Source organism: Aspergillus homomorphus (genome assembly GCF_003184865.1).
Source record: "Aspergillus homomorphus CBS 101889 unplaced genomic scaffold BO97scaffold_30, whole genome shotgun sequence".
NCBI lineage: Eukaryota > Fungi > Ascomycota > Eurotiomycetes > Eurotiales > Aspergillaceae > Aspergillus > Aspergillus homomorphus.
In genome coordinates this window covers 271,358-296,578 of record NW_020291916.1, presented here as the reverse complement: position 1 = coordinate 296,578, position 25,221 = coordinate 271,358, and the positions used below count along the sequence as shown (strand labels likewise).

At 50.6% G+C, this 25,221-nt stretch overlaps 9 protein-coding genes across 9 annotated transcripts; 5 read left to right on the top strand and 4 right to left on the bottom strand.

Moving 5' to 3' along the window:
• Nucleotides 1-1,449: 1,449 nt before the first annotated feature.
• On the top strand, nucleotides 1,450-4,432 carry BO97DRAFT_142235 (PA and RING finger domain protein). Its single transcript, XM_025690111.1, has 2 exons — nucleotides 1,450-3,872; nucleotides 3,920-4,432. Exons 1-2 carry the CDS (start codon nucleotides 1,660-1,662, stop codon nucleotides 4,281-4,283), a joined length of 2,577 nt encoding a protein of 858 aa, XP_025549530.1. The 5' UTR covers nucleotides 1,450-1,659; the 3' UTR covers nucleotides 4,284-4,432.
• Nucleotides 4,433-5,195: 763 nt separating this feature from the next.
• On the top strand, nucleotides 5,196-6,242 carry BO97DRAFT_328213 (uncharacterized protein; the record flags this gene model as incomplete). Its single annotated transcript, XM_025691331.1, has 3 exons — nucleotides 5,196-5,276; nucleotides 5,394-6,001; nucleotides 6,134-6,242. Coding segments are annotated over 3 exons (798 nt in total), but the record flags the coding sequence as incomplete, so codon positions are not given.
• Nucleotides 6,006-8,853, bottom strand: BO97DRAFT_456580 (aromatic amino acid ammonia-lyase). The gene is made up of 3 exons (XM_025699178.1): nucleotides 8,591-8,853; nucleotides 8,443-8,543; nucleotides 6,006-8,371 (listed from the first exon to the last, which is right to left on the bottom strand). Exons 1-3 carry the CDS (start codon nucleotides 8,725-8,727, stop codon nucleotides 6,447-6,449), a joined length of 2,163 nt encoding a protein of 720 aa, XP_025549528.1. The 5' UTR covers nucleotides 8,728-8,853; the 3' UTR covers nucleotides 6,006-6,446.
• Nucleotides 8,854-9,046: 193 nt separating this feature from the next.
• Nucleotides 9,047-10,799, bottom strand: BO97DRAFT_456565 (cytochrome P450; the record flags this gene model as incomplete). Its single annotated transcript, XM_025699177.1, has 4 exons — nucleotides 9,047-9,279; nucleotides 9,345-9,387; nucleotides 9,443-9,663; nucleotides 9,722-10,799. 4 exons carry the CDS (start codon nucleotides 10,797-10,799, stop codon nucleotides 9,047-9,049), a joined length of 1,575 nt encoding a protein of 524 aa, XP_025549527.1.
• Nucleotides 10,800-11,347: 548 nt separating this feature from the next.
• BO97DRAFT_349773 (putative dimethylallyl tryptophan synthase) lies at nucleotides 11,348-12,619 on the top strand (the record flags this gene model as incomplete). The annotated part of the gene is made up of 1 exon (XM_025691927.1): nucleotides 11,348-12,619. One exon carries the CDS (start codon nucleotides 11,348-11,350, stop codon nucleotides 12,617-12,619), a length of 1,272 nt encoding a protein of 423 aa, XP_025549526.1.
• A 606-nt stretch (nucleotides 12,620-13,225) lies between these two features.
• On the top strand, nucleotides 13,226-14,769 carry BO97DRAFT_471836 (uncharacterized protein). Its single transcript, XM_025700076.1, has 4 exons — nucleotides 13,226-13,683; nucleotides 13,744-14,203; nucleotides 14,252-14,325; nucleotides 14,377-14,769. The coding sequence occupies exons 1-4, from the start codon at nucleotides 13,476-13,478 to the stop codon at nucleotides 14,679-14,681; spliced, it is 1,047 nt and encodes a 348-aa protein (XP_025549525.1). The 5' UTR covers nucleotides 13,226-13,475; the 3' UTR covers nucleotides 14,682-14,769.
• A 59-nt stretch (nucleotides 14,770-14,828) lies between these two features.
• BO97DRAFT_416134 (uncharacterized protein) lies at nucleotides 14,829-16,478 on the bottom strand (the record flags this gene model as incomplete). Its single annotated transcript, XM_025696424.1, has 1 exon — nucleotides 14,829-16,478. One exon carries the CDS (start codon nucleotides 16,476-16,478, stop codon nucleotides 14,829-14,831), a length of 1,650 nt encoding a protein of 549 aa, XP_025549524.1.
• A 2,419-nt stretch (nucleotides 16,479-18,897) lies between these two features.
• Nucleotides 18,898-19,738, bottom strand: BO97DRAFT_407046 (uncharacterized protein). Its single transcript, XM_025695561.1, has one exon. The coding sequence runs from the start codon at nucleotides 19,566-19,568 to the stop codon at nucleotides 19,080-19,082; it is 489 nt and encodes a 162-aa protein (XP_025549523.1). The 5' UTR covers nucleotides 19,569-19,738; the 3' UTR covers nucleotides 18,898-19,079.
• Nucleotides 19,739-23,330: 3,592 nt separating this feature from the next.
• Nucleotides 23,331-24,781, top strand: BO97DRAFT_456550 (uncharacterized protein; the record flags this gene model as incomplete). The annotated part of the gene is made up of 6 exons (XM_025699176.1): nucleotides 23,331-23,477; nucleotides 23,540-23,556; nucleotides 23,596-23,741; nucleotides 23,812-24,044; nucleotides 24,108-24,235; nucleotides 24,302-24,781. The coding sequence occupies 6 exons, from the start codon at nucleotides 23,331-23,333 to the stop codon at nucleotides 24,705-24,707; spliced, it is 1,077 nt and encodes a 358-aa protein (XP_025549522.1). The 3' UTR covers nucleotides 24,708-24,781.
• Nucleotides 24,782-25,221: the final 440 nt, after the last annotated feature.

The following is a 25,221-nucleotide window of genomic DNA, read 5'->3' as shown; positions in this document are numbered from 1 at the left end:
GATTCAACGATGGCGCCTCGTTCTGACCACCATTACGTTTGAAATCTAGTTGTGGTCAATGAGAAAGAGAGAGCGGGGGTTTACAATGCGAATGTCGTTCACGTCATTCCGCGAACCCCGGCAATTCCAGACCGTATTGTTATGAGCGGGCATCAGCCACAGTCCCGCCCCCGCCCTGGGAACAGCCCGAACGGTTCCACTTCGATGATGGCACGAGAAGCTAAAAATACTGCTCATGTCTCAGCGGTCGGATTTCAGGAGTAGTGTGTTGCATGAGACGAGCCGGGATTGTATGACAAGATGAGAAAATTGACAACTGCTTATCCTAGACACTTGGAAACAATGTCCCTTCAGGAATTTCCTCCGCTAGGTTTGATTTGGTCGAAGGGGAGGGATCGAGCGGTGATCTGCAAGCTAGATGCAATCCCGTTAGTAGAGCTTTCGGGGGAAAAGGGACCCTGAAAGACTCGCAATCAGAAAACCCACTGATGCGACCCAAAGACATGCCAATTGCTCAATTGCCTGTTGACTCTTCGAGGGATTGGAATGTCAGGGAGTCTGAGATCATCAGCTGTTTGTGACTGGAAAGGTGGACCCTCCGACTAACAGGGAGTGGAGATGGTGGATGATCGGCGAGTGGGGGTAAAAACGAGGGAATTGAATCCATTGAGGGCTAGCTGTAGGGTATACTCTTCTGTCCAAGTGTGAGTGAGGAAGCACGGCAGTGAAGCAGCAGCAAGGGGCAGATTTTCCATGGAACCATGCTAGTAGATGGAAGGAGGACAAAGAAGCCCGAGGGAGTGGAAGAAGATGATGACTTCCGTGTAAATCAATCCCATTGATGGACAAAGCCTGGAGCGGAACCGTGGTTGCCTGACTTGGCCTGAGTTTGCAGGATGATCATCCCCGTCGTCGTTGTCCAGCCTCAGGCAGCAATCCCCCCGTGACTGGGGGCTGAGGCTGTGCTTGCGTGTCTCAGCGGAGAGTAAACCAAACTAGTTAACTGTAACTGACTGGGCAGAAGGGCAAAAAAAAAAGGCAGAAGAGATGCCAGTCATTCCTTCATCCTTACAAGTTCCAAGTTCTAAGTTCTCCTCTCGACTTTTCTCCACACGCACACTCCTTCTCTATACGTGAATTCTGTCTTTGTGTCTTGATTTGCTGTTCTTGCGCCCACCATATATCCCTTCCTCTACTTAGTTTCTCCCAGCGACTAAATTGGTGCGCGCGTGTTGACATCCTTCCTTTCCGCCTCCCCTCTCCCACACCTCCCCTCCTTCCCTCTCCGATTTCTCTCCCTCTCCTCTCCTCGCTCTGGTCGCATCTTCGGGGAGGCCCGACCTTCTTTTCCTGCGATCGGTCTGGTTTCTTCTGTGTATCAATAACCAGTTCTGCGCTGCCCTCTCGATGAGTGCTGGTGCTGTTGCCCTGCAGCGACCGTCTGACTGGTCATAAGATCCACCCTCTGCCAGCAACCGCAGGTGCCACCATTAGTACCACCTCGATAATCACAACTCTGCTCCCAAGACTATTAGCACGCGGCTTGGATACTGAACGTTGACCGTCAGAAACCATTCACCTCGCCTCTCGCAGCATCTACACTCTCCTGACGACGGTCATCATACTCTATTGCTTGGTGACCCGAAGCATTGCGTCACCATGCGGCCACCACGCTTGATCGTGATTGTGTTTTGCCTACTATTTTTCCCGATCCTACTCACTTTTTTCTCAGCACTAACCTCTTCTTCTCGCGTCTCGACTCCCAGTTCGCTTGCTGGTCAAGCGACGGGCCTACATGCCCTTTTCTCCTTCAATCTACCTTCGTCGCTTTTCCCACCCTCCGCAATTATCAGCTTGACCGATGACAACTCGACCTTCTTTCTGGCCAGACCCGCAGCGTTTGGCCCGTTGCTCCCAGACAAGGGACTCAGCGGTCAACTTTGGATTGGAAGTGGATTTGGAGAACGCACGACGGCAGGAGCGGAAGGTGAACTAGGCTGTTCAGATATCCCGGGTTGGGGCGAGGACGAAACTCACAAGCCAGGGACAGCCGATGGTGTCGCGGGAAGACCACGGGCAGGGACCGTGAGCAAGCGCACAAAAAGTCAGATAGACGCTCATTCAGACAGCGATTCTTCTCGTCTTCCGAAGAAGATAAAGATCGGCCCAGCGACTGACGACGGAACCGATGATCATCTGCACCACCCCCTTCCGGAATCCACAGGGACGGATGTCACTGAGGCGCAGAAATCTGGAGACCACTCCCTGAATTTACCTGCAGCCCACGCAGACATTCAATCCTTGCAGGAAAGTGCCGAGATCGATGGCAAAGTGGTCCTGTTGAGTCGAGGTGGCTGTGGCTTCCTTGAGAAGGTCAAATGGGTGCAACGGCGAGGAGGTATTGCTCTGATTGTTGGCGACGATACTCGGGGAGGAAGTCTGGTTACTATGTATGCACGGGGCGACACGTCGAACGTGACGATCCCTGCCCTGTTTACCTCTCACACTACCGCCCATCTGCTTTCCTCATTGGTCCCACCTCAGATGGTAGAATATGCGGAGGTGGATGATGCTTCACCTACCCAAACTAGCCAGTCGGGCCATCGCGCTTCGGGCAAACAACACACAGTCACGACTACGGTGGCGGCTGCCTCAACTACACCCACTAAGCACACGACGGCTGAGGATGTTGTGGCTCCCGCCAGACCGAAAAGCGGCCTCCTGCATACCATCCTGTCGCTTCTGGGATTTGGCAGCAGCGGAAGACGTCCCTGGTTCTCTCCGGAAGATAGCCGCCGCCCACCCAATAGTGGGAACATCAACTGGATTTTGCTAGACCCCTGGGATGACCATAAGCCGTCTCAGAACATAGCAGATACCGGTCGCTCTTCAGTAAAAGTAGATGCGGCTATTGCAAACCACAAGAAACATGGATCGGGGCCAAGTGGCACGGATGCAGATGGGTTCGTGATCGGAGTCCAGGACTGGCGAGATCCAGACCTCGTCGCCCCGAAGGGCAGTATTCTTCCGACGCCGACTGCTGTCGCGGTTGCAGATGGAAATAACGCCCACGGCAGTGACAAAGGGTCTCACTCCACCGCTACCGCATTGAAAGGCGGCAGCATCACCCCGGGGAGCGGCGAGTACCACACCGTTGACAAGAATACCGCCTCACAGAAAGGGCGCACAAGTAGCTCGCAATCTCAAAACTCTTATCAAGGTGATAGTGATGATGAGGAGTCTTTATCTGGTAACGGCTGGCTTTCCAAACTCTGGCCAAGCCGACAGGAGTCCGAGTCCAGCACGGGTCCCAGCAGCAAAGACTCAGTTTCTGCAGAAGATGAGCGCCACAAGCCTTCCGCACCTAGTCGATCGGGCGCGACGACAGCCGATCACGAGGGCTTATGGGTCACTTTGACACCTACGAGCATGTCTACCAGTCCTTTCTTTGATACCCTCCTTGTCCTCGTTGTCAGTCCGCTCCTTACATTGACTGTGGTGTACATTCTACTGTTGCTCCGATCGCGCATCCGCCGCCGACGATGGCGCGCGCCGAAATCTCTGGTGGATCGTCTTCCCGTGCGAACATATCATACGATTACCACCTCATCTTCTACCTCCAGCTCACCGCGCTCTATTAGCCCTGGGCCGGTCTCGCCTACATCGCCCTTGCTGGGTTCCAGAAGTCGCTCGGACGCCAAGAGCGCACCCCCAATGTCGTTGACTCGAAAAGAGAAGTCTGGTTCGACTCTCTGGCGACGCAAGTACACAGGACGACAGGTCGAATGTGTGGTTTGCCTCGAAGAGTATGTCGATGGAGAAAGCCGAGTGATGAGCCTGCCTTGTGGGCACGAGTTTCACGCAGAGTGCATGTGAGTATTTTCGTGTCTGCATGATTTGCATTTCTAACGCTGTACAGCACGCCATGGTTGACGACACGCCGACGGACGTGTCCAATCTGCAAAGGAGACGTGGTTCGGTCAATGACTCAAAGCAAGGCCAGTGATTCACGCGACAACGCCGCAGAGCAGACAGTCGAAGAAGGCCACCACTCCCGAGATGTTGACTCTCAGCACAGCGCATCCTCGGCTCCGGTACCAATCACCGGAGTTAGCGAGGACGAGCTATCAGACGTGGAGCAGCGCGCAGACACGGACGCAGGATACCTTGAGGCACACGCTTCGTCGGCGCCACCCACTTGGCGAAATTACGCCGCCTTGAGCTACTCTGCCCTGAGTGGAGATACCATCTGGCATCAGGCTCCGACGGACGGGCGGCGATGAAGCCGTCATAAAACTTGTCTTCCCAGCGAATATTACCATTGGAGATTTGAGCATGTGCTGCATTAGCGATCTTTTGATATCAGTGTCGCTTGGCGTTTGCGGGTTCAGTGGGCGTGCTGGCGCGGCTCATGGCCAGGCACCGTGGCGCCAGCCGGGGATTACTGTCTGTGTTCCTGGTGTCTCTGCAATGCCTCAAGGCGGGAAGGCTAGATAGTATTGCTGATTATAATAGTTCCATTATCTTTAATGGCTGGGTTTCACGCTGTAGTCTGGAAGGTGGCTAGACGCAGTTGCAGATATGACTTCTCATCTGCCTGGCCCATATGCCCCGAGCCTCTGGTTTTATGTAGACCCCTCATTCTCTGCCCTCTCGAGTCTGAATCACCTCATTCTCCTTGAAGTCAAATTAGATTGCTCAAACCGTAATCAACAGCGAGCTGAACGGCGCTATCCTCGTATACAATTTCCCAGGCTGGACCTTGCCAACCTCCGTGGGGGTGGTTGTTGTTGTTATTGTTGTTAGTCGTAGGGTTAGATAAGGGACAGGGGCGCCGGCGAGGCCAGCAGAGACATTGGCATCTGTAACATGATTTCTAGGAAGTAAATGGGATGTCATTGAGAGGGAGGGAGGATAGCTGGAGCTGTGGCTGAGTCTGTTGTTGGCCATACATAGTATACGGTTATTTGTTATGCCGCCTATCTTATCGAGGTGGCGTTTTCTTATCGATAAGCCCACCCGGCCAAGCTTTGCGACATCATGACGATCACGACCCTCCAGCTCCCCTCCTTTTCTTTCCTCGTCATCAATCTCAGTTTTTGACAACAGATAGACAATCGACCACCCAACAAGTTCAACTCTAAGTAAAACCGCAGCTGCAGAAAACCACCAAAATGGCCTCAACGCTCAAAACCGCCCTAATCAACGAACTCAACCACCTGCGCACCATCGCCAAAGACCTCCTCTTCTCCGGCACATACATCTACCCCATAAAAGTGAGCCTCTCCTCCCATTATTTCAGCCCAAACCAAAGAGAACCCCACAGTTTGAGATTATTATTTGACTTCCTTGAGACTCCGCCCGACAGTAAGACTAACTCCCAAGAAAAATAGGGAATCATCTACACCCTGCACCACAAACCCCTGTGGAACCCAATCCTGTCTCGCTCCGCCAAAACCCTAACCCTGGGCCTAGGCATCACGACCACAATGTTCTTCTTCACCTACCTGCCGCAAGTCGCTCTGCTGAGCTTCACCTCGGGCCCATTCCTCGCCCCCTTCTCCGCCGCGCTCCTCGTGCTCTCGGAATCCTCCACCATCACCACCTTCCTGGCGCGGTCGTTCCTCCTCGCCGACGCGATCACGGATACCTTTGACGCGACGCTGCTGGAGCGCGGTGAGGATGCGCTCGTTGCGCGCGAGCGTGCTGTTGCTGTTCCGCCGGCTTCTGGTGCCTCTTCTGGGGGATCGGGAGGGGCGGCTCGGTTGGGCAGTCGGCTGAAGCACCCTGTTGAGAAGCTGTCGCCGCAGGTGTTGCTTAGGTCCGTCATGTATCTTCCCTTGAACTTTGTGCCGGTTGTTGGGACGGTCGCGTATATTTATGTGCAGGGGAAGCGCGTCGGGCCTGTTGCGCATGGGCGGTATTTTCAGTTGAAGGGGTGGGGGAGGAAGGAGAGGGAGGCTTGGGTTGAGGGGGAGAGGAGGAGGGGTGCTTATACTGCGTGAGTTCCTTTATCCTGGTTGTTCTTTCTGTGGTGGTTGGTTGGGGTGCGGGTGGTTTGGTGTGGGGAGTGGGAAGAGGGAGGAGGTGGTGTTGTTTGTGGTTGAGATGGGCTAATCATTTCTGCTCCTAGGTTTGGCATGGCTGCGTTTGCCCTCGAAATGATCCCCTTCGCTTCGATCGTGATGGCTTTTACGAATACCGTTGGTGCGGCGCTGTGGGCGGCCGATTTGGAGAAGGCGGCGCGGTGAAGGGATTTTGTGTTGCATGGTGTTGGTGAAGACAGGGGTGTATTTGGTGTGAGGCTGTCGTTTCTCGAATAAGGATGAGGTATGGACTGTATATTGGCTAAGTGCGAATGTATATTCGCAGGCGTTATCAAAATATGTAGCGGCTGGCTTTGGTTCTGGTTTCTGCGCTATGTTTGTACTGTATGAACAACTACGCTACTCACTCAACTCATGCTCCGTCAGACACTCCTCGAAGAGCTCGGTCATCAAAGGAATCATCTCCCCCCGTCGGATAGCACGATATATCACTCCCGTGTAGGATCCAACCGTCGGCGCCTCCCGTCGCTGACCCGTCTTCATCGACTCAGCAGTAGGTGTCAAGATCTGTGCGGTGCATAGAAACGGGACCCCGAGCGTACGACGCACGAATACATAGACTTTCTTCAATGCCACGCCCAACACGGCACTGGCGTCCCCGTGCACCATATAGGCATTTCGATTGATGCACCATGCAGCTTGGAGAAAAGAAGCCATGCGCTCAACGAACCTCTGTAGAGCCTCTAGCGTTTGCGGGGACGCCGTACTAAAGTCTATATGGTCGAGTATTGGCCCCCGCATACTCTTCGCTATATGAATGAAGCGGTCATTGGTGTCCATGGTGACTGTAGAATCGAGCATCGTTCTCAGGTGGGCCCATAAGGTATCCTTGAGATCTATCAGAGCTGATGTCTTTGTATCGGTCTCACCCTCACCGGTTGGCGCGATACTGTGCACCAGATCGTGCAACAACACCCCAAACTCACCACGGATTGAGCCCAGGAATTGCAGCTGCATAGCCCGCAGATCCAGTGCCTGGCACGCAGAGAGAAGGTGTGCGGCCGTGAGCTCGGTCAAAACCCGCACGCCGGTTGCGGTGTATCGGGCCGAGATCAAAGCCAATGAGTTCAGCGACTGGTTACCCATCTCGGCGTTCTGGACGTGATTCACGGGGCCCGCGAGAAAGCCCAGCTCCGACTGCAGAGCGGAGATGTAGAGGTCGATGGCCTTGAAAATCCCGGACTTGCTGGGATCCTCCGCGACGAGGTTGGGCGGTAAGCCCCAGCTTGTGGCGGGGTTGATCATCTCCTGACACTGCGTGAACAGCATACGTCCGATGGTTTGAATCCCTTGACGGCTCTTCTCCATGGCCGACGTTACAGCCTTGGCTTGGAAGTTGCCGCCGTGAAGAAACTCGCCCTCGCGCGTCACTAATGGGTTGTCCGTAGTCGAATTGCACTCGATGCTCATCTGTTGGTGGGCAAGGTGTAGATCCTCCAGCACCGGGCCAAGCCATTGTGCAGCCGTACGAATCGAATATCGGTCCTGTCGTAGGGCCCCGTCTTTGCCGTCTTTGGTCCGAGCCAGCCCGGAACCCCGCAGGAATGCTCGTATATTGCGCGCGCTCTCAACCTGGCCGGGGTGGGGCCGTACCTCGCCGAAGAATCGATGGAAGCTTTCTGGGGACCCGAGCAGCGCTTCTACGGTCATGGCTGTGAGGATTTGAGAGAGCACTGCCAGCTGCTGTACATCGTGAAGCACGAGTGAACCGCAGGCGGCGGAAATAGCTGTTCCATTGACAACTGCTAAACCCTCTTTTGCCGTCAAGTCCACCGGAGTGATACTCGCACTAGCGAGGGCTTCATCTGCGTAGAGGTCTCCCTTTTGATTGGCAGCTGAGAACACGCGGATTGTGGGCTTTCCCTGGATGACGCCACTGATGTAGGCCAGCGGGCTGAGATCCCCAGAAGCCGAGATACTGCCCCGGATGGGCACCATGGGTATAATGTTATGTGTGAGCAGCGCCTGCAATCGATCTAGAAGAACCGGGCGGATGGCCGATTGACCCCGCAGCAGCGAGTTGATGCGTAGGAGGATAGCACCTCGGACCCAGGTCAGTGGCAGATAATAAGATTCACTCTCTTCCTCCTGTGCTAGGTCGAAGAAATCATGGTGATCTTCACAAACGCTGCGCCGACGAGGTTGAGCATCGCGAGAACCAGGTGGAAGGATCCCATAACTTAATTCTCGAGTGAGAACACGTTGAAGCGCTTGCACATCACTCGTGCGAGTATGCGCGGAGGCACCGAAGCCAGTATTGACACCTAGCCATCAGACGTATAATTGTCAGGGCGGAATCTTTACCAATAATGGTTGCGCTAGTTTGGCCGCTTACCGTATATCACCTCTCCCGACGATAGACTATCTAGTAGTGCTTGGTGGCTCCTACTAACCTCTGCAAATGCCGTTGAGGCACATTGAGCACTTCTGGCATGCCTGCTTATCGTTAGCCTGAGCAGGTCCTGGGAGAATTGGCAGCCCACCTTGCAACATAGACGAGATGAGGGATGTCCAACGTCTCACCGTCGATGATCACTGCCGCCCCTGGCTTACCTGCTAAATGGCGGCACAGTCTCCATTGTTGCACCACCAAAGACGTGTGAAACTGGAAAGACTGCATTATAATCCTGAAGAAGGATATTCGTGGGGCGAAGCCAGTTTTGAACTCGCCTGCTGTCTGCAAATTTAAGCACTGAATTAACTACTTCGACCTCGTGTAATCCTAAGACCAGCCGCGACGATGCTGTCAGCAAAGTCAGACTGTTGTGGGACATCAATTCAGGCTTCACTTTGTTTTGGGCTTTCAAGTACTGACACTCATCGTCAGCAAGGTGGGGCGCTCTCCAGACCCGCTTCGCCGCAGATACTTATGCAAGGTATCGTCTAGTCTTTTGAACTTTTTTGATACATCTCCGCTCACTAGTGTGTCTTGATAGCCCTCAAGGCTGTAAATAATCAGTATGATGGTCGTATAGCGCCATGCAAGTGTTTCCTGGGACAGAGCCAATGTTTACTATTACCTTTCGAGCCATAGCCACCCGAACTCCATTCTTGGACATCAGTGCAAGACCCGCGCTCTCGACCCAGTCGTTGGGGTCTTGTGAAACTATCGATCCAAACTCTTGCGCCAGGCGAATGAGTACATAGGTAGCTTCATTTATGGCCAGATCCACTGCAAAGTTGGTTGTGGCGTCAATACGGACGCCGCCATGGGCATGGATTGGATGGAATACTTACTGCCAATGCAATTCCTCGGTCCACCCAGGAAGGGGATGAACTTCTGCATTAAGTTAGAACCGAGTTTCTGATGTCATACAAGAATAAGTACATCTTACCCAATTCTGCTTTTGGTGTATCCAGCGGTCGGGATCAAACTCTTCTGCCTCGTCGCCCCAGAGATCTCGACGGCGGTGCAGTGCATACGTTGCGACGTGCACCATTGTACCTTTCGATACGAAGATTGGCGACTTGCCGTCGGGTCCTCCGCCGGTGGGAAGGATCGTATCCTTGTTGGCAATCCGAGAGTTAGAAGCTTGAGGTGGATGGATACGGAGGCCTTGATCATAAGCATCTCGTTAGCACTTCCTTGCTAGTTAGTATTTCAGACCCCTTACTCTCCAGTATGCAACCATTCACATATCGTAAGCTCTTCAACTGCTGCAAAGTGGGTTTTTGGCCTCGTAAGTGCTGTATGTCTATGCGGACGCGCTTCCATGCATCAGGTCGCTTTGAAAGGACGAAGAAAAGATTAATCAAGAGGGCCGCGACGGTGTCCGCTCCGGCAAAATACAGAGTTGTTATCTCATCCTGAAGCGATCTTCTATCATGCGGTCGTTGGCAAAGCTGACTCAGAAAGTCCGGCCGGCCCTTTTCATTTTTACCTTGTCCACAGCCTTGATGATCTATCTGGAGCGCTTTATCGACATATGGCTGGATGAACGAGTGCACGGTGCGGACATGCGCCAGAAACGCTCGGTTCGGCCAGAGAAAGGCTAACTTTCCAAGCAGCCATCGAAACTCACATCCTGCCGCCGCCTCGTAGAACGCTTCTTGTAAGCCTGACTCAAGTCTGTCAGGATGGCTGAGTGAGCCCAGCGATTCCCCAAACAAGAAGTCTGTGGCAACGTCGGCCGCGAAACGATGGAACAGCGGAGCTAGATCCAATATCTTTTGGTTATCAGGAATGGCCGCGAGAAGGCTCTGGATATGAGGTTCGAGAAGGTCCAGGTCATCAATGCGAGCTTGGGCGAAGCATTTTTGCAAGAGGGAACGCGCTGAGCGCCACTGCAAACCATCACTCTGGAAGATGCTATTCCCCAGCAAAGGTTTGAAAGCCCTTCGACGCCGTGCTCCGGCATCGTAGTCTGCGAAGCTCGTGGACAAGATAGCTCGCAGATTGTCTGGCTCGATTGTGTTCAACACCCACTGACCAAGAAAGAGGGAGCGATAGGTGTTTCCGTTCTGTTGGTGTAACTGCTGTTCGCGTTGAAGATAGCATTGATTATCCCTTGCCGTGATTGAATCACGAAGGTAATCCAATCCCAGCAATTTCTCTCGATGAGGGTAGCTCTTGGGCAGCTGGCAGCCATTGCGTTGACCTAGCTTAGAGTACGAAGTGGTAGTGGTAATGAGATACCATCCACAGAGGACGAAGAGACCGCCAATGAGAGTCAATGGGTAATCTTGTATCATCATGAGTCGTCCAGGCACTTCAAGGTTGCTGTGTAAGCTGGAGAATAGAGATGGTAGGAGACTAAGGAAGGAAAATGTGTTGAAGCAAATGAAGTCGGTGGCAGCAGCAGTACGCCTGACCATCAAACCCAGTGCATAAGATGCGAGTGCTACGGGTCAACTCCTTCACCCTCTTTCTTACTTGAAAATTCTACGCTTTCGCTCTCACGCTGTGCAAGCCTCAACCAGAGACACCTTTCTCTCTTCTAGCATCATACGCTCAAGCCAACTTTCTTGCATCAAGATTAAGAATGTTTGTTACTCCGAGAGGAGTTATATGCATTCTGAGCCATGGTCCGTTACGAAGCCTCCGGAGCCGACACCAGATCCGCAGCGCCTCACCTGTGAGTGATCAAAATAAACAACCCATTTCCCTTCTCCCCAGTTGGCTATTCCATTATACAACTCAATGAATTCTCTCCAAGGATCTTGTTGACAACCTATAATCCCAGGAAAGGGCCCCGATTATTCTTACACGCTCAGTAATGTCGCTGTCCTCATCGGCGTCCATGGCCACATCGCAGTGTAGCCCAGCCGACTCCGAAGCAATCGATACTGTTTTCTGGAGAGAGACCGTTGGTAAAGATCTGCGGACTCTTCTGAGAGGGGCTGAGTATGATTACGCCTCGCAGCAGGCGGCTCTGGAGTCAATGAGCCGCTATGTGGCCCCTTACCTGGGGCCACGTCCTCCGGTGGGGGAGGCTGGCAGGGACCAGCCTTGTCCAACGCGATGGAGAAGTTTCATGACGGATGACTTCTCTCCATTGGAGTATAGCTGGAGCTGGGAGAACGTCGCTCCCTCCGTCCGCTATAGCTTTGAACCAATTGGACGGCATGCGGGCACTGCGCGGGATCCTTACAATTGGACGGGTCCGATAGGATGCGTGCAACAGATACGGGGATCACTTTCCGGTGCAGATTGGCGTTGGTTCGACCACTTCGCTCAAGCCTTTCGGCGACCGACGCCTCTGCCGCGCAAGGAGTCACACTTCCACTCCAGCCCCTCGTCCATCTTCCTGGCTTTTAATCTAGAGAAGCACGGGCTCAAATGTAAATCCTATCACGTTCCACATTCCTCAGCAGATCAGCAGGGCGGCTCGCGGCTTGACGTCCTGCATCAGGCTTTTGGGACCCTGCAGCAGCATCACGAATTGCCCGCCTATGACTGTGTTGAAAAGTATCTGCGACAACAGGAGCCATTGCCCATCCCGCCATTTATAATTGGAGTGGCGGTTGATTGTGTGCATCCATCTCTTGCCAACCTCAAAATCTACTTCCGATCTAGTGCCACGAGTTTTGACAGTGTCCGGGAGACTCTCACTATGGCAGGCGCCTTGTCAAGCTGGGATGATGATGCCTTCCAGGAGCTTCAGCAATTATGGCATCTCACATTGGGCCTGCCCTTGGCTTATCCCAGTTCTCAGCCTCTTCCAACCCTCAACCATGAGACATCAGGTGTACTGTACAATTTCGGTTTCAAGCTAGGCCAACGGTATCCTGACACCAAGGTGTACATTCCCGTGCGGCACTACGCGTGCAATGACCGGGCAATTGTTGAGGGCTTAGCCGAGTTTCTGGCACGTCAAGGACGAGCCCAACAGGCTAAGCGCTACGTGCAAACCCTCGAACAACTGATTAACTCTTTCCGTTCTCTTGACGAGACGTGTGGCCTGCAGACATACATTGCTTGCGGGAATAAAGGAGGTCGACTTAGTCTGACCTCCTATCTGTCATCTGAGATATACTACCCTGGACGATGGTCGTCATCAAGACAGCCATGAGCTTAAGATTCGTGGAATTGCCATATACTGATATACTCTTCTCACATCACAAATCAGGCTCATGTCGGGTGCACAGTGGCTTGAGTAGATGATGATTTGCCTGTCTTTACTGCGCTAATTAGGGAGATGCAGCTTGAAGCTGAGGTTGCTAAAGCTTCTGACAAATTATGACAATCGTTCCGTAATGCAGTATACAGTGAGTGAGCAGCTGGCCTACCACTCAATCGGCGATGGGCAGTCAGGCTGTGAGTCTGTACTACTGCTGTGGTACTTGTGCTTACCGATAGTACTTTTTATTGAGGTGTCAACACAGCCTAGTTGTACTGTGGTCTAGGGCTCGGTTGCCTAACATACCATAGCGTGGAAATGACCGGGCTGGCCGAGAGTTATTTGGGGGCATTAAACAGAGACCTTGGATTTGACCATCAGATCTTCCCGTTACGGCAATGTTGAATGTCGGTCGGGAGGGGGTTGCAGCGAGGGGGTGCAGCGGCGGAGTCAATTAGGTAGGTGGTTGGTGTGACAGTAGCAGTAAGTGGTAATCACCGATTTTCTCCCCCTTCCTCCATCCTTCCCCACTCCAACTCTCGGAGCTGACCACCGTGTCACTAAATGACGGCAGGTGGTACAAAACCTCGATCTGTCTAAGATGGCCGCTCACTATCCAGCATATGGCAGCATTTCAAGCCCCTCCGGCCGCGGCAACTTACAGGGCAATGATGATTTGCCCTTCTTCATTGTGGGTGTAACACCTCTTATTAGCAAGGCTTCTTTAAACTCGCTCCGATCGGCCGATTTGGCTGAATGACGATCTCGACGGGATTCCTTCGGTTATAGAAAGCTGTCGGTATCAATTATGGCATCTGCTGTCACCGAGAGCTATCTGAACGAAAACATCTCCGGTCGACTCACGGCCGCGACGACGGTCATTGTTGTACTCACCACAATTCTTCTAGCTCTACGCCTATATGCGCGTAGCCTTGCTCATGTCGCTAGCGGTTGGGACGACATCCTTCTGGCGCCTGCTTGGCTTCTTTGCCTGGGAACATGTATAACCGGCTATCGTGAGTCGAGTTGTCTTAGCTACTAGCCTTGATTATCTTCACTAACTCCAATTTCACTAGTGGCTATCGCGCATGGAGGTTCCGGTCGTCACGTAGAAGCCGTGGTGATGGAAGACCCCGATAAAATCGTCGTCCGTGGAAAGTTGCTGTATGCTCTCAGCTGGCTGTCCGCTTTCTCCAATACCTTCTCGCGAACATCGATCCTGGTCTTGTTTCGACGCATATTCCCACCCGGTATAACTCGTACCGTGACGGATCTTACCATTGTTTACTTGGTCCTCTTTACTCTCGCCCAGGCGATTGTTGGGCTCACGGAATGCCGTCCGTTAGCATACTTTTGGGACCGTAGCATTGCTGGGGGATGGTGTCTCGATCAATTTCTCTTCTACAGGATGTCAGGCATCTTGAATATCTTAGGTGACGTGGTCATCTTGATTTTGCCTATTCCCACTGTATGGACTCTTCATGCATCCCTGGCTCGAAGAGCTGGTATTGCCATGGTGTTTCTATCAGGCAGCTGGTATGTACCACTATCAACTGTCTTGTTCTGAAGTCTAACTCTCTTTAGCGGCCTAATCGCCTCGTGTGTCCGAACCTCTTACTTTTTCACAGCAGCCAAAACCTCTATGACGGATCCGACCTGTAAGTGATTTTTCTCCTATCATGCATGCAGCCGTTTCTAACTGGCTACAGGGGCGGACATCAACTTGATGGCCTGGACCACCGTTGAAAGTGGTCTTTATCTCTCAGCTGCGTGTATGATTGGGCTACGACCCCTTCTCAACCAGATGGCTGGCTGGGTGATGAAATCTCGTCTGGGGGTGTTCACCACAAGAGGCACGAATACTCGCTCTCGGAGGAGCGATCGAGACGATGGATCCCAATTGATCTCAAATATGAAACAAGACCATATCCGCTTGGAGACATTCGATCGAGATCGAGACACGGACGAGAGGTCAGTCCAATGGGAAGGAAGAAAACAACCGGCCGATGTGTAGAAGGAGCTCTGGGTTATGAAGGACGTTGAGAACGAAAACCCGAGATTCTATTTGATAGTTCTAGATAATCTACTAGCATAACAACGAAACAAAACCGAAATGCTTCTTCCACGGGATAAGACTGTCTAAAGATATTCGGTCCTGAGACTAGCTGTCACCAGAGGGAGACAACATTCGTGGAATCCGCGACCTCTTCCGCCTTCCCACACTGCTCGTTGGCTCTGCTAGCATACTTTGACGCTCCGAGTGACGGTCAACTTCAGCTAATCCTGAGTTAAATCCCGTCTCGGGAGTTTCTTCAAAGGTCTTGTTTTCGGAGGGGCCTGCAGCGAGATATAAGTCTTCTTCGCGATCTTCTTCAGAGTGCTCCTCGAGGTGATCGGCATCTCCGCCTTCTTCACCTTCCTGATCAATAGGGTATACCTCGTAGTTGTCATCAGGATCCTCTTCCTGGGCAGCGATGTGCTCTGCCGGATCCGCTTCTTGATCTATCACAAAGCTTACTCTCTGACCCGCTTCGCTTCCACATTCCACAACCACGGTCTCTCTATCACCAACCCGGAGAAGGCTTTCAGACCTGCCCTTACTGATACTTAGTGAGCTGCGATTCTGACTCTGAATCTCGGGAGCCCGTGAATCGCGTTCCCGGGGCTGGACCTTGACGTCTCCATCGCGCGCACAAGGCTGTACAGGCCGCAGAGCAATTCTCCTTCCACGCAGATGGCGACGTAGGAGCTCATCCATGGGCCCGGGCAAAGCAAGCATAGCAGCGTCCTCGAGATGGAGCGCTATATGCTTTAGTAAGTCCGTATCTCGATTATCAAAGGGACCCAGCTCATCCTCATGGGCATCACAGAGAGGGCAGGCATCGAATGGAATAGACCGCTTGCCCGCGCTTGCAGCCCGGTGGGAGCGCATGTGTCTGATCCACGAATACACATCCCCACAGGCCTTGGAGCAAGACTCCCACAGGCAAAAGTAGGGCCGGAGATCATGGAGCACATGGCTGATCCATTCGACCTCATCGAAGTCCTCGGCTGGCAAGTATACCATGCAATACCGGCATTGGAAGTTGGGCTCACCCCGACGGCGTCTCGGGATGTGCGGCCACGCGAACACATCCGGCAGCGCGCGCGATTTACTATGCACCGCATCGCGCGACTTCCGGTGTCCGGAATGCCGGCTGTCGTGCCGAGAGCGTCTGCTGCGGTAGTGACGTTGCTGGTAGTTGATGGCGATGCGGCGGTCGACGACCATCGTTTGGATCCGAGTGCAGAGGTTGGGGTCGGCGCCCGGGAACATCTGCTTGATGAGCTTTAACACGAACTCCTCGAATTGGGAGGTTACATCCTTTCTACCTGCGTCGAGAACCGCGTACACCGCCCCGGATGAAGGCACCTGCTTCTTGGGATGGTGGTAGTCGTACCTATGTCTCCACACATCGGAATCGAGCAGGTACTCCTGCATGTCGCTGATGATTCGGCGGACGTTATCCATGTAGGTGAGCCGGGGCTCGGGTAGGAAGGACAGCTTGAGGAGATTCCATCGAATGGACCAGAACTGGTTCGTAAAGTATCGCATGGTCTCGGGGTCCCTGGCCTGGTATCTGACAGACGCTTCCTTGTCTCTCAGGAAGCGAGACTCATTGACGAATCGCTTGAACTCGACATACAAAGCATCGAACGAAAGGCTTTTCTCCATTTCTATCCCGGCGTGGATACTGACTAACTCCTTTAGCTGCACCTTGCAGCTTCGCGCCTGGCCGTACAGAGACCCGGAAATTAGGCTCAGAACCATCTTGGCTGTCTGTGTCGAAAGGCGTGAAGTATAATCAGTACCCTTGGGTAGTGATTTCCATTCGATTACATTCGACTGGGTGCTTGTCCGAAGCTTTATATGGTAGATCTACGGCAAGTGGTGGGCTTTGTTCACGTTTTGGGAACAATGCCATTGTTCTCAGATCGATTCACTTGTTGAATATCGATTGTGTGGGATTCATATGTTCGGAATTCACCAGTACTGCTCACAAGATCTTCACATTTGAGTAAAATCAGAGACGAAAGAGAATAGAATCCGAAAGGGAATATGACCTCTTTATGTCTTTGACTCGCGATACGGTAATTATGACCAGCTTGAAATCGACTGTGCCTACTATAAAAAGATGAACGTCCTTTTCAAGGATTACATTCAGTCTACTATGCGAATAAGGTGCCTCTTTATAGTTCGATGTTCGCACATGCCTGGCGCATGGTGTTTGTGAGCATAATCCATGCATCTCCTACCTTATGATTCCTCCTTATAGAAAGCTTTAGCAAAACAGACTCTTGAGATCGCGACCATGATGCCTGGGGCTGTAGTTATACCTGATAACATATTCTTACTCACTCGCTTATTCTAATATGCACTCTCAGAGGCATATTTAGTGTATCGCCTGGTCTCTTAATCACTGGCGGCTACGGTCAGGACTTTTACTTGTGAACAAGGTAGCCGCTGGATCATGAATACTCTTGAGCTAGGTTCAATTATCAGCACTAGCTCTGCAAGCTAAGCCGTTATTTAGATTATCAGTTGTTTCTCTTGATGGAGGCAGATCACTATATGACTTGTTCGAGGACTTCTCGCGCTTAGAGGGATATGTTTGGATCTCGCTTAGCCGACCACAGCACTGAATCACTGCCGCGTTACTCATAATGATAGTGAAGCCTTGCAAATAGATAGTTGGTTAATTAGAGAAAGAAGCCGTCGAGCGGAGCAAGTAGGCTGTTTAGCTACATACTGCAGAGAGGTTGTGCCCTTCATTATGACGGTATAAGTCCGTTATAGATCTAATCGAAACCCAAAGCTTCTTACCGAAACTTGAGCCACTTGGTCTAGGGAGATCCAATGATATGGGAGAAAGGATACATCTACAATGTTCCAGACTCAGCTTATCCTTGAGAAGCCAATGGCCCATTTGCAATTGTCTTGGGTCCCCGGCTCAATGGTTGGCGCCTCGAGAAACATAGCCTCTCTATCAACGCTCTTGTTTGGAGTCGTTCTATCCCGCTCCTTGCTAGGCAAAAGTACCGGTAATAGTCGGATTCGCCTGATTGAAGTCTGAAATGCTATGATCAGCTATAAGTACCATCCATGCTCCTGAGTATCCATCGCTGTCCTTCAAGTTACTACCTATTATCACCACATACTGATTAGTTCCATATACTTCAGTGTTGAACTAGCACATTTTCTATACGCCCGCCGTCAGATCTGCAGTATGTAGCTCTTCGAAGTTCAATGGGTCATACGCTGACATCCTAGGTTATCCCACGATGTCGAAGCAGGTCAAGGAGTTCTTCACGAATCAGGAAGAATTACGATGTTGCGAAGAAGTTCAGCGCAGCCTTCATTGCCGGCAGTCGCATCCTTCCATCCAAGACGCGGTCAGGGTGGTTGGCGCCCGGGCGACTCATTGGTTGCACGGTAACCCAGCAGCCGACAACCCGAGCCCTTAGGGAGGAGCGGTTGAAAGACACATTGGTTCACAAGAGCTGAGCTCCTGGGTTGACAACGTTGGAAATCAGGATATGAACCCGATTATGCTTGGGGGGGGGGGCGCGGGAGCACGCATGGCGGATACGAGGGGCAGCGGGCCCAGGCAACCAATCAGGGGTCGAGAAAAATCCATCGACGGCGCGGTTCATCCCCTGGGGAGCAGAATTCCGCTCCCTTCGTTTCTCGCGGCTTAGTTACACTATTGTATAAACTTACGGCTTTGCCCGACTATTGGTATATAAGAATTAAAATGCTATACATTGAATGATTATACTGAGCAATCTACCGCCGCATAAGCAGCTTTTTCCTCTGCCTTTCGTTAGGAACATAATAACGGTTGCCAGTAAACAGTTACGTTGTCTGGCGGCGGCGGGTGATAGTTCTCATCCATGGTGGTATGTCAAGACGTAATAGGAGAGAGAGTAAATGAGAAGGAAGTCGACGGAGCTGAGGAGCGAGATCTTCAACTGTCTGGTCGTGCATATAAGGGCCCATCCCGCCTTTTCAATCCTCGCTGATGGTTTTAAACATCTGTTTCTCAATCCGCTGGACTAATAGCCCCGACACCATTTATACATCTCTCTCGCACATCACGATGTAGTGTGCTCGAAGACTTATAAGAGCCATTACAGTCAGGTATCAGAATATGGAGGTTGAAATGGCGGCAGAAAATATTAAGGACCGCATCCGGTTCTTGCTTGGTCGTTGATTCCAGTCTAAGTCAATATCAAAGACAATATCAAAGACAACATCAAAGACAACATCAAAGACAACATCAAAGACAACATCAAAGACAACATCAAAGACAACATCAAAGACAACATCATAACCTCAAAATCCTTATCACTTGTGTCACAAGCGCTATCCTCACAGCATCTCTCTCCGCCATTCATCTGTAATGTCTTTGATCAAGTCACTTGGGATATCATGAAGAAAAAGATATTCATTCCAAGAGCAATTGTCTGGAGCATAGCATGGGAGCGTCGAATGAGCCCGGCCAAGCCATTTCGTCAATTTCTTGAAAACAACTCTGCAGTTCCTGCTCCTGCTATACCTCTCCAGATCATCTGGAACTTTAATTTTATACACCCTAACATTAGTCTTTCCCTCTTGCTTGCGGCGACTTGCTTCATCAAACACCCAGTCTCTATCTCTTGAAGTCGAAATAAATGGAGTCGGAGAACGATTACGCCAATCGAGATGAGCCCAAAGCTCTCCTTTCAAACTTTCCCGTTGCCGCCTGGTCAGGGGGTTATAATGGACCCATTTTTTATATCCCTCTGCCCGTATACCTCGACCCTGACGGAAACGAGCCCTTGATTCGTTATCTTCGACACGGTAGAGAGGAACACGCATTTTGAAGGACAAAAACAGCACCAAAGTGACAAGAATTCGAAAGGAAGTAGCCAAGTAAAGCCAGAGATGCACGGTGAAGGTACTTCAGAACTTCTACAGAAGATGGGAGAGAAAAAAGAAAGGAGAGAATATGAGCGAAGAAGGCGTATATATGTGTTTTTCATTTCAGCCTTGTCAGCATTCGCCCGCTACGAGTTGGGATATCAGGCAGATATACTGATACCACAACGAGGCTTCCACAAATCAAGCGGCGACACATCAGATACCCTGGTCTCGACGAGCTAATAGCAATCAGACATGTTGTACGTACAGTTGGCATGGTCAGCAGGTCATACCACAGACAGGTGGAAGTCAGAGGACCACGTGTCGATGTCGAGACCTCGGCGCGGGAAACGTGTACGCTGCTATAACATATAATTGGCTGGTCTTTGAGAACGGACTTCACCTTTCTCTTGGCCGAAGTGAATGATATCGGTGGTATGTACGCATTTTCAAGTTAGACTCTATGAATTCTTTAGTCTTGGAGCCTTTCCACAGCCCAGAAAATATTGCCATGGGCAAAAACAATACCAAAAGAAATGCCCCGAGCTCGAAACCGATGAGGAACGAGTTCTCATAGGGAAGAGTCAAAAAGAAAATGCTCACAAGCGGATTAGAGCGCTGACCTCATGATTATTAGTTTTGCTGACCAACTTAAATAATCCTAACATAATCTGTAAGCGAGCAGGCCATGTATTGATAAACAGATCAATGATACCATACATTGTAATTTATCCTCTATCATCACAGTATCTGTTTTATGTTCTTGTGGCTGTGCACAAATCAGTATTTAACTGGACCAACTGTGATCAACTTTTCGGCTTACTTATCTTAAGGCACTAACTAAGTCTGTCTCCTCTATTCTTTTCCGGTGCAGCTACGAAGTAGCTAACTGAGAATAGAACTAGTGTGAACTATGGTCGAGTAGTGATCGACTACAATCAACTCTAGGACCCACTCAGGCCAGAGCTGTCCACTGTGATCAACTACAATCAACTGTTTGCCCCCCTTAGGATCAGGCGCTATGCAAGCAGCCCAAATTGCTTCTTGCCTTTCTGGGCTAGCGGTGCTTAGCTAGTTGTAATGACAGGTTGTGGCTGTAAACTTGAGGCTCTAGTAGTGGCTTACTCATACCGACGAAATTCTTACTTAGGTCTTGGCAATTCTAGTAGGTCTGTGCTTGTGCGAAAATGATAGTATTACGGTTGGACCCTGAACATCTCTGTGCAGGTGATGAATATTAATTTGTTACAGGAACTTGAGATTAATAACATGAATGAGTATTGATGATAGGTGAGAATGTTGAAGCTCCCGCTACTGGAGATAATAAAGCTATTAAGCCTGTCTCTGAAAGAGTAGAGGTTGCCCTTGAAACACCTGCTATTCTCCATGAAAATGTTCTTGTTGAATATACTCAGCCCAATTGAGGTGGTTAGATGATGATAATATTATACATAAAAGAGTGGGCACTAATCTAAGGAAGGCTAAGTTATTATGAAGGTAAAGTTGTAATGGCCTTTATTGGCCATAGCAGAAAATGTGACACCTTTGTAATAAACATGTACTGTGTCGAGGAAGGACTAGGCAATGGAAAGCACATTTCCCATTGGTTCAACCTTACTCTAACGCATCTGGATTCCGTCCGGTATTCTTTAAACGAATCCTTTTCGCGAGATACCGCTTAATCAATGTGATGGATTGTCTGATCTACACTTCAATATCACCTCCCAAGAAAGGAAGAAAAGGCGAGCCATGCTAAGATGGAAGTGGGTTTCAACTACATGTTCGCGATCAATCGACTTCAACATTGAATATGTGATTATTAACCCTGCGGCAGCAAATAATATGCCATCCCTTTGACCAATTCCCCTAGAGTATCAGAAACTTCCGACATGATGTTGATGCCCCTCTAGGCCAGAACCTTGCCCTCAGCTATCTGAGATTTTGTTAGAGCTCTTCTAAATAACCATCCCCTTGCGTCTTACACGTATGATGCTGCTATACCTTCCTTCAGAGTTGCTAAGAGCAGCTCTTGAATATGTACATATGTAATTCTTCAAACCTTCCAAATTCCGCTGTGTTAGAACTGAAGAATATAGCTTCCATCTGAGGATCTGTGGACACTCTACGCCACATCAATGACACTTCGAGCTCATGTGCTGGGACTACTCTTCAAGCACACAGAGATATGGTTCCATCCCATTCTACCCACAGTCCTGAATCGTAAACAACTGCCGGCGGTACGAATATCTGAAGTCCTGGGGCTATCGATAATGCACATTAGAAGCGTACATATCCTTCGCTGTTCGCAACATGGGCTACAAGAGGTATTCGGTCAACTGGGTAGAATACCTAAATTGAAACGGTGTGTGTATGTAAGATTGCCTCCCGCTCCCCTATCACCACCGCGTTACCGCCTACTGTTGCATTCGTTCAACTTTCCTCAGAATCGAGTGCGAGCAAAACTCGACCTATAATGGCGATAGGAAATTGAAACCGGATGGACACCGTGATCCTAGTGGCATGCTTCCCAAGAGCCTGAGCTTCTTCCCTGATGTGGGCTCGTTTTACCCGTTTCAGTTTCTGGAAGCTCTTAAGGTTCACCAAGCCTCTACGAACCCAGTAGTTATCCCAGAGTTCCCAGCACTTCCAAAGCTGACAATCAGTTACGAGGATTCTCACTGCGATTTAGGCTGTGTTGAAGTGGACTCTTGTCAACACTCCCTCGGCTATCAACATTCGGGTTTGAGAACATGGAATCACACTCACAGAGCCTGCGCATCTCAGGAGAGACACTGGCCCTAAGACGTGCCACCATAGGCTGCTCAGAGTTTGATCTTCTGGATCTTCAAAGCTGGGCCAAAATATTGAGGAGATCGAGGCAAATTTTTCAAATCTATCGTGCCCCAGCCCCCAGTGCAGGATCGAACTCCCGAAGCTCCGGAGCCTGGTATTGCAGCATTGGGTAGGTTTCTTTCGCCATCTGTTAACAATCGATCTGCCGTCTTTGGAAGACCTCCTGATTGAGGACATAGATAATGATCCAGACACGTGTGAATTCTTGCCGGAACTCTCTAACCGCCACGACCGAGACTCCATTCGGCTGAAATTTAATGATGGCTTACTGCCCCAATCTCTGCGTCAAGCAAGGAGTTGGGTGGAGCCTATTGTATGATGTAAGTGTTTCTAGAAATGCAAGTTTCGTCCATATTTGATACTTACAGTAAAGCTACAGGGGATAAGGACTAGTCTCTAACAAGAAGGTATGAAACATCGAAAGCCTATCTTATTGTCGCCGAAATACTCGGTACTTTAGAGGAGTGAGAGTCTTTATTACCGCTGCGAATTCTTTGCAGGCTGACAGCTTGAAGTGAACCTTAAGGGTTACGACAATATACTGTGGATTTCATGTCATATTATGGTGTTGATGTTTGATCTGAGGAGCACTTTATTTACGAGAGCAGAGTTGGTCGCGCCAATTATCTTTGTCATATGCCAATATACATCGTGAAACCTTGTTCCATGGAGGCTTCTGCAGGTTAGCGGCTTGGGTCAGCCGATCACGGTTTTGCTGCCAGGCTTAACTAGATTTGTATTAAGAGATCAACACCATGCTAGAAGAGGGCGGAATAAGTGCATCGGCCGAGGTTCAGATCAGTGTAGGACTAGCAATTCAGAAGTCGCAACAATGACATACCGTAAGACTGATGATCGACTTCAGAAATGTACCGATCTTGGGGCTCATTAATAATTGTTACTCATATAGTTCAGTCCAAACTCCCGCTTCTTATACCCAGAATACTAGACTGGAGCGATGATCCGTCAATCGCAATCGGTACTGAGTATATTATACAGGAGCATGTTGCCGGGGTCCAGTTGCACCAAATACGGCCTGGAATGGATTCGGAACAACATATGCTCTATGTACCAAGATGCTTTTGATGGTAGTGTAAAATTTAGCATCCTTGAACTTTCCGGCCTATGGCAGTCTATATTTCTCAGATGGGCCGCTAAGGTCACATAAGAGGATCCTCTTCGAACAAGGCTTCTGTATCGGTCCATACTGCAGTCCGGTTTTCTGGAGCCAAAGTCCTGATGAACTTGACCTATATGGCGGTCCGAGCCCGAATTGCGGTTCTTATCAGTCTCGCACTCCGTCATCTCTTGTATAAGAACGATTCCAATGTCACTGGCGTGGAATTAGGGGAGGACCTCACGAGCTATTGCCGTGGCCTGATTGAGACTGGATTCTCTCGTCTACCGAAAGACGAGTCTGTCGCTCGCAAGTATCCCGCTCACCAAGGTTCCATTCAAGAGCACATCCGTCTTTTGCAAATAAGCCAGAAGATGATTATGGAGCTGGCGAAAGATAAGCGCATTCAATCTGCCGCTGTTCCTGCCATGCTTCACCCTGATCTCCACAAACGAAACATCTACGTCTCAGCCGAGGATCCAACCCTGATAACCGGCCTCCTCGATTGGCAGTAAACGAGCATTGAGCCAGCGTTCGTTTATGCCAACGAGACCCCTGATTTTGCAGCATCCCCAGAGCCAGAGGAAAACACATTCGAAAGCCAAAAGAACGACCACAAGAATCCCGACCGCAAGGAACAAGCATGGAAGGATGCGTCGATATGCTACCAAACTTAAGATGTTTGCATGAAAGGGCTTGTCCCGAAATTGCACCCCGCAAGGTTATTGGGCCCGACACTGTTTCGACTCTTTCATTGCTGCTACACGACTTGGAGAGATAGCGCCCCAGCTGTTCACCAAGAGTTGGTCGAACTTTCAGCTCGAGGGACGGAATTGGGTCTGCAGGGCTTGTGCCCGTACTCTCCCACTGAAGAGGAATTGAAAGAGCACGCTCGCGATTATGAAGACGTTTCGGCCGTGCAGAATCTCAAGCTATGGTTGAGGAAGTCTCTCAATACGAGCTCAGATGGCTGGGTTCCGAGCGATGTATGGGACGCGGCGAGAGACGCCCATCGCGCGGTGTATGATGAATGGATACAGACAGCCAGAGAATCTGAGGTTCGGGGCGAGTCTTTGACAGTAGACAAAGCGGAGAGGCTGTGGCCGTTTGATGCTACTAGTAGATGATGGGTGTGAGCTGACAGTTGGTAGAGGGTGTATTTTCCTATCCAAATGACTAGTTACTCTCAGGCGGATATTTTATTCCGGTTGGTTCACGAAAGTCAAGGTCGTCGCCTCAGCCAGCTAAGAGAGCGCTTACAGGGGCTTGTGTGATAAAAGAACACAAAGCCCGCTCTGGTCAGGCTGCCTTAGTATGCCTTGCGTATAGTAAACTTGACTAGCTTGTTGATGGGTAAGGTCGGAGCACGTTCCGGTCGGAAGCGCGATGCCCTACGACTGTCAGACTATACTTCACCAGAGAGATTAACCCAAAACAAATGCCTCAACACAGTGCATTTCAAACCACTTCATCTCTAGGAACATACCACCATACATGCTTGGCATAGTTGATGACGGTTAGACTCACTGCCTGGTAATTTTGGTATCACCGCCCAGGCTTACCTCACAGTCTCCCTTGCAGCTGACTGCCTTTTCTCCCCGCTTCTTCCCTCCCACCTCTTCCATCTTCTTTCTACTTCAC

Coding starts and splice junctions, on each gene's coding strand:
- BO97DRAFT_142235 (XM_025690111.1), top strand. CDS start 1,660: ATGCGGCCACCACGCTTGATCGTGATTGTGTTTTGCCTACTATTTTTC. Junction 3,873..3,919: donor GAGTTTCACGCAGAGTGCAT/GTGAGTATTTTC, acceptor AACGCTGTACAG/CACGCCATGGTTGACGACAC.
- BO97DRAFT_456580 (XM_025699178.1), bottom strand. CDS start 8,727: ATGCAGTCTTTCCAGTTTCACACGTCTTTGGTGGTGCAACAATGGAGA. Junction 8,544..8,590: donor CATCTCGTCTATGTTGCAAG/GTGGGCTGCCAA, acceptor AACGATAAGCAG/GCATGCCAGAAGTGCTCAAT. Junction 8,372..8,442: donor GTCGGGAGAGGTGATATACG/GTAAGCGGCCAA, acceptor TCTGATGGCTAG/GTGTCAATACTGGCTTCGGT.
- BO97DRAFT_471836 (XM_025700076.1), top strand. CDS start 13,476: ATGGCATCTGCTGTCACCGAGAGCTATCTGAACGAAAACATCTCCGGT. Junction 13,684..13,743: donor AACATGTATAACCGGCTATC/GTGAGTCGAGTT, acceptor CAATTTCACTAG/TGGCTATCGCGCATGGAGGT. Junction 14,326..14,376: donor CTCTATGACGGATCCGACCT/GTAAGTGATTTT, acceptor AACTGGCTACAG/GGGCGGACATCAACTTGATG.
- BO97DRAFT_407046 (XM_025695561.1), bottom strand. CDS start 19,568: ATGCGTGTTCCTCTCTACCGTGTCGAAGATAACGAATCAAGGGCTCGT.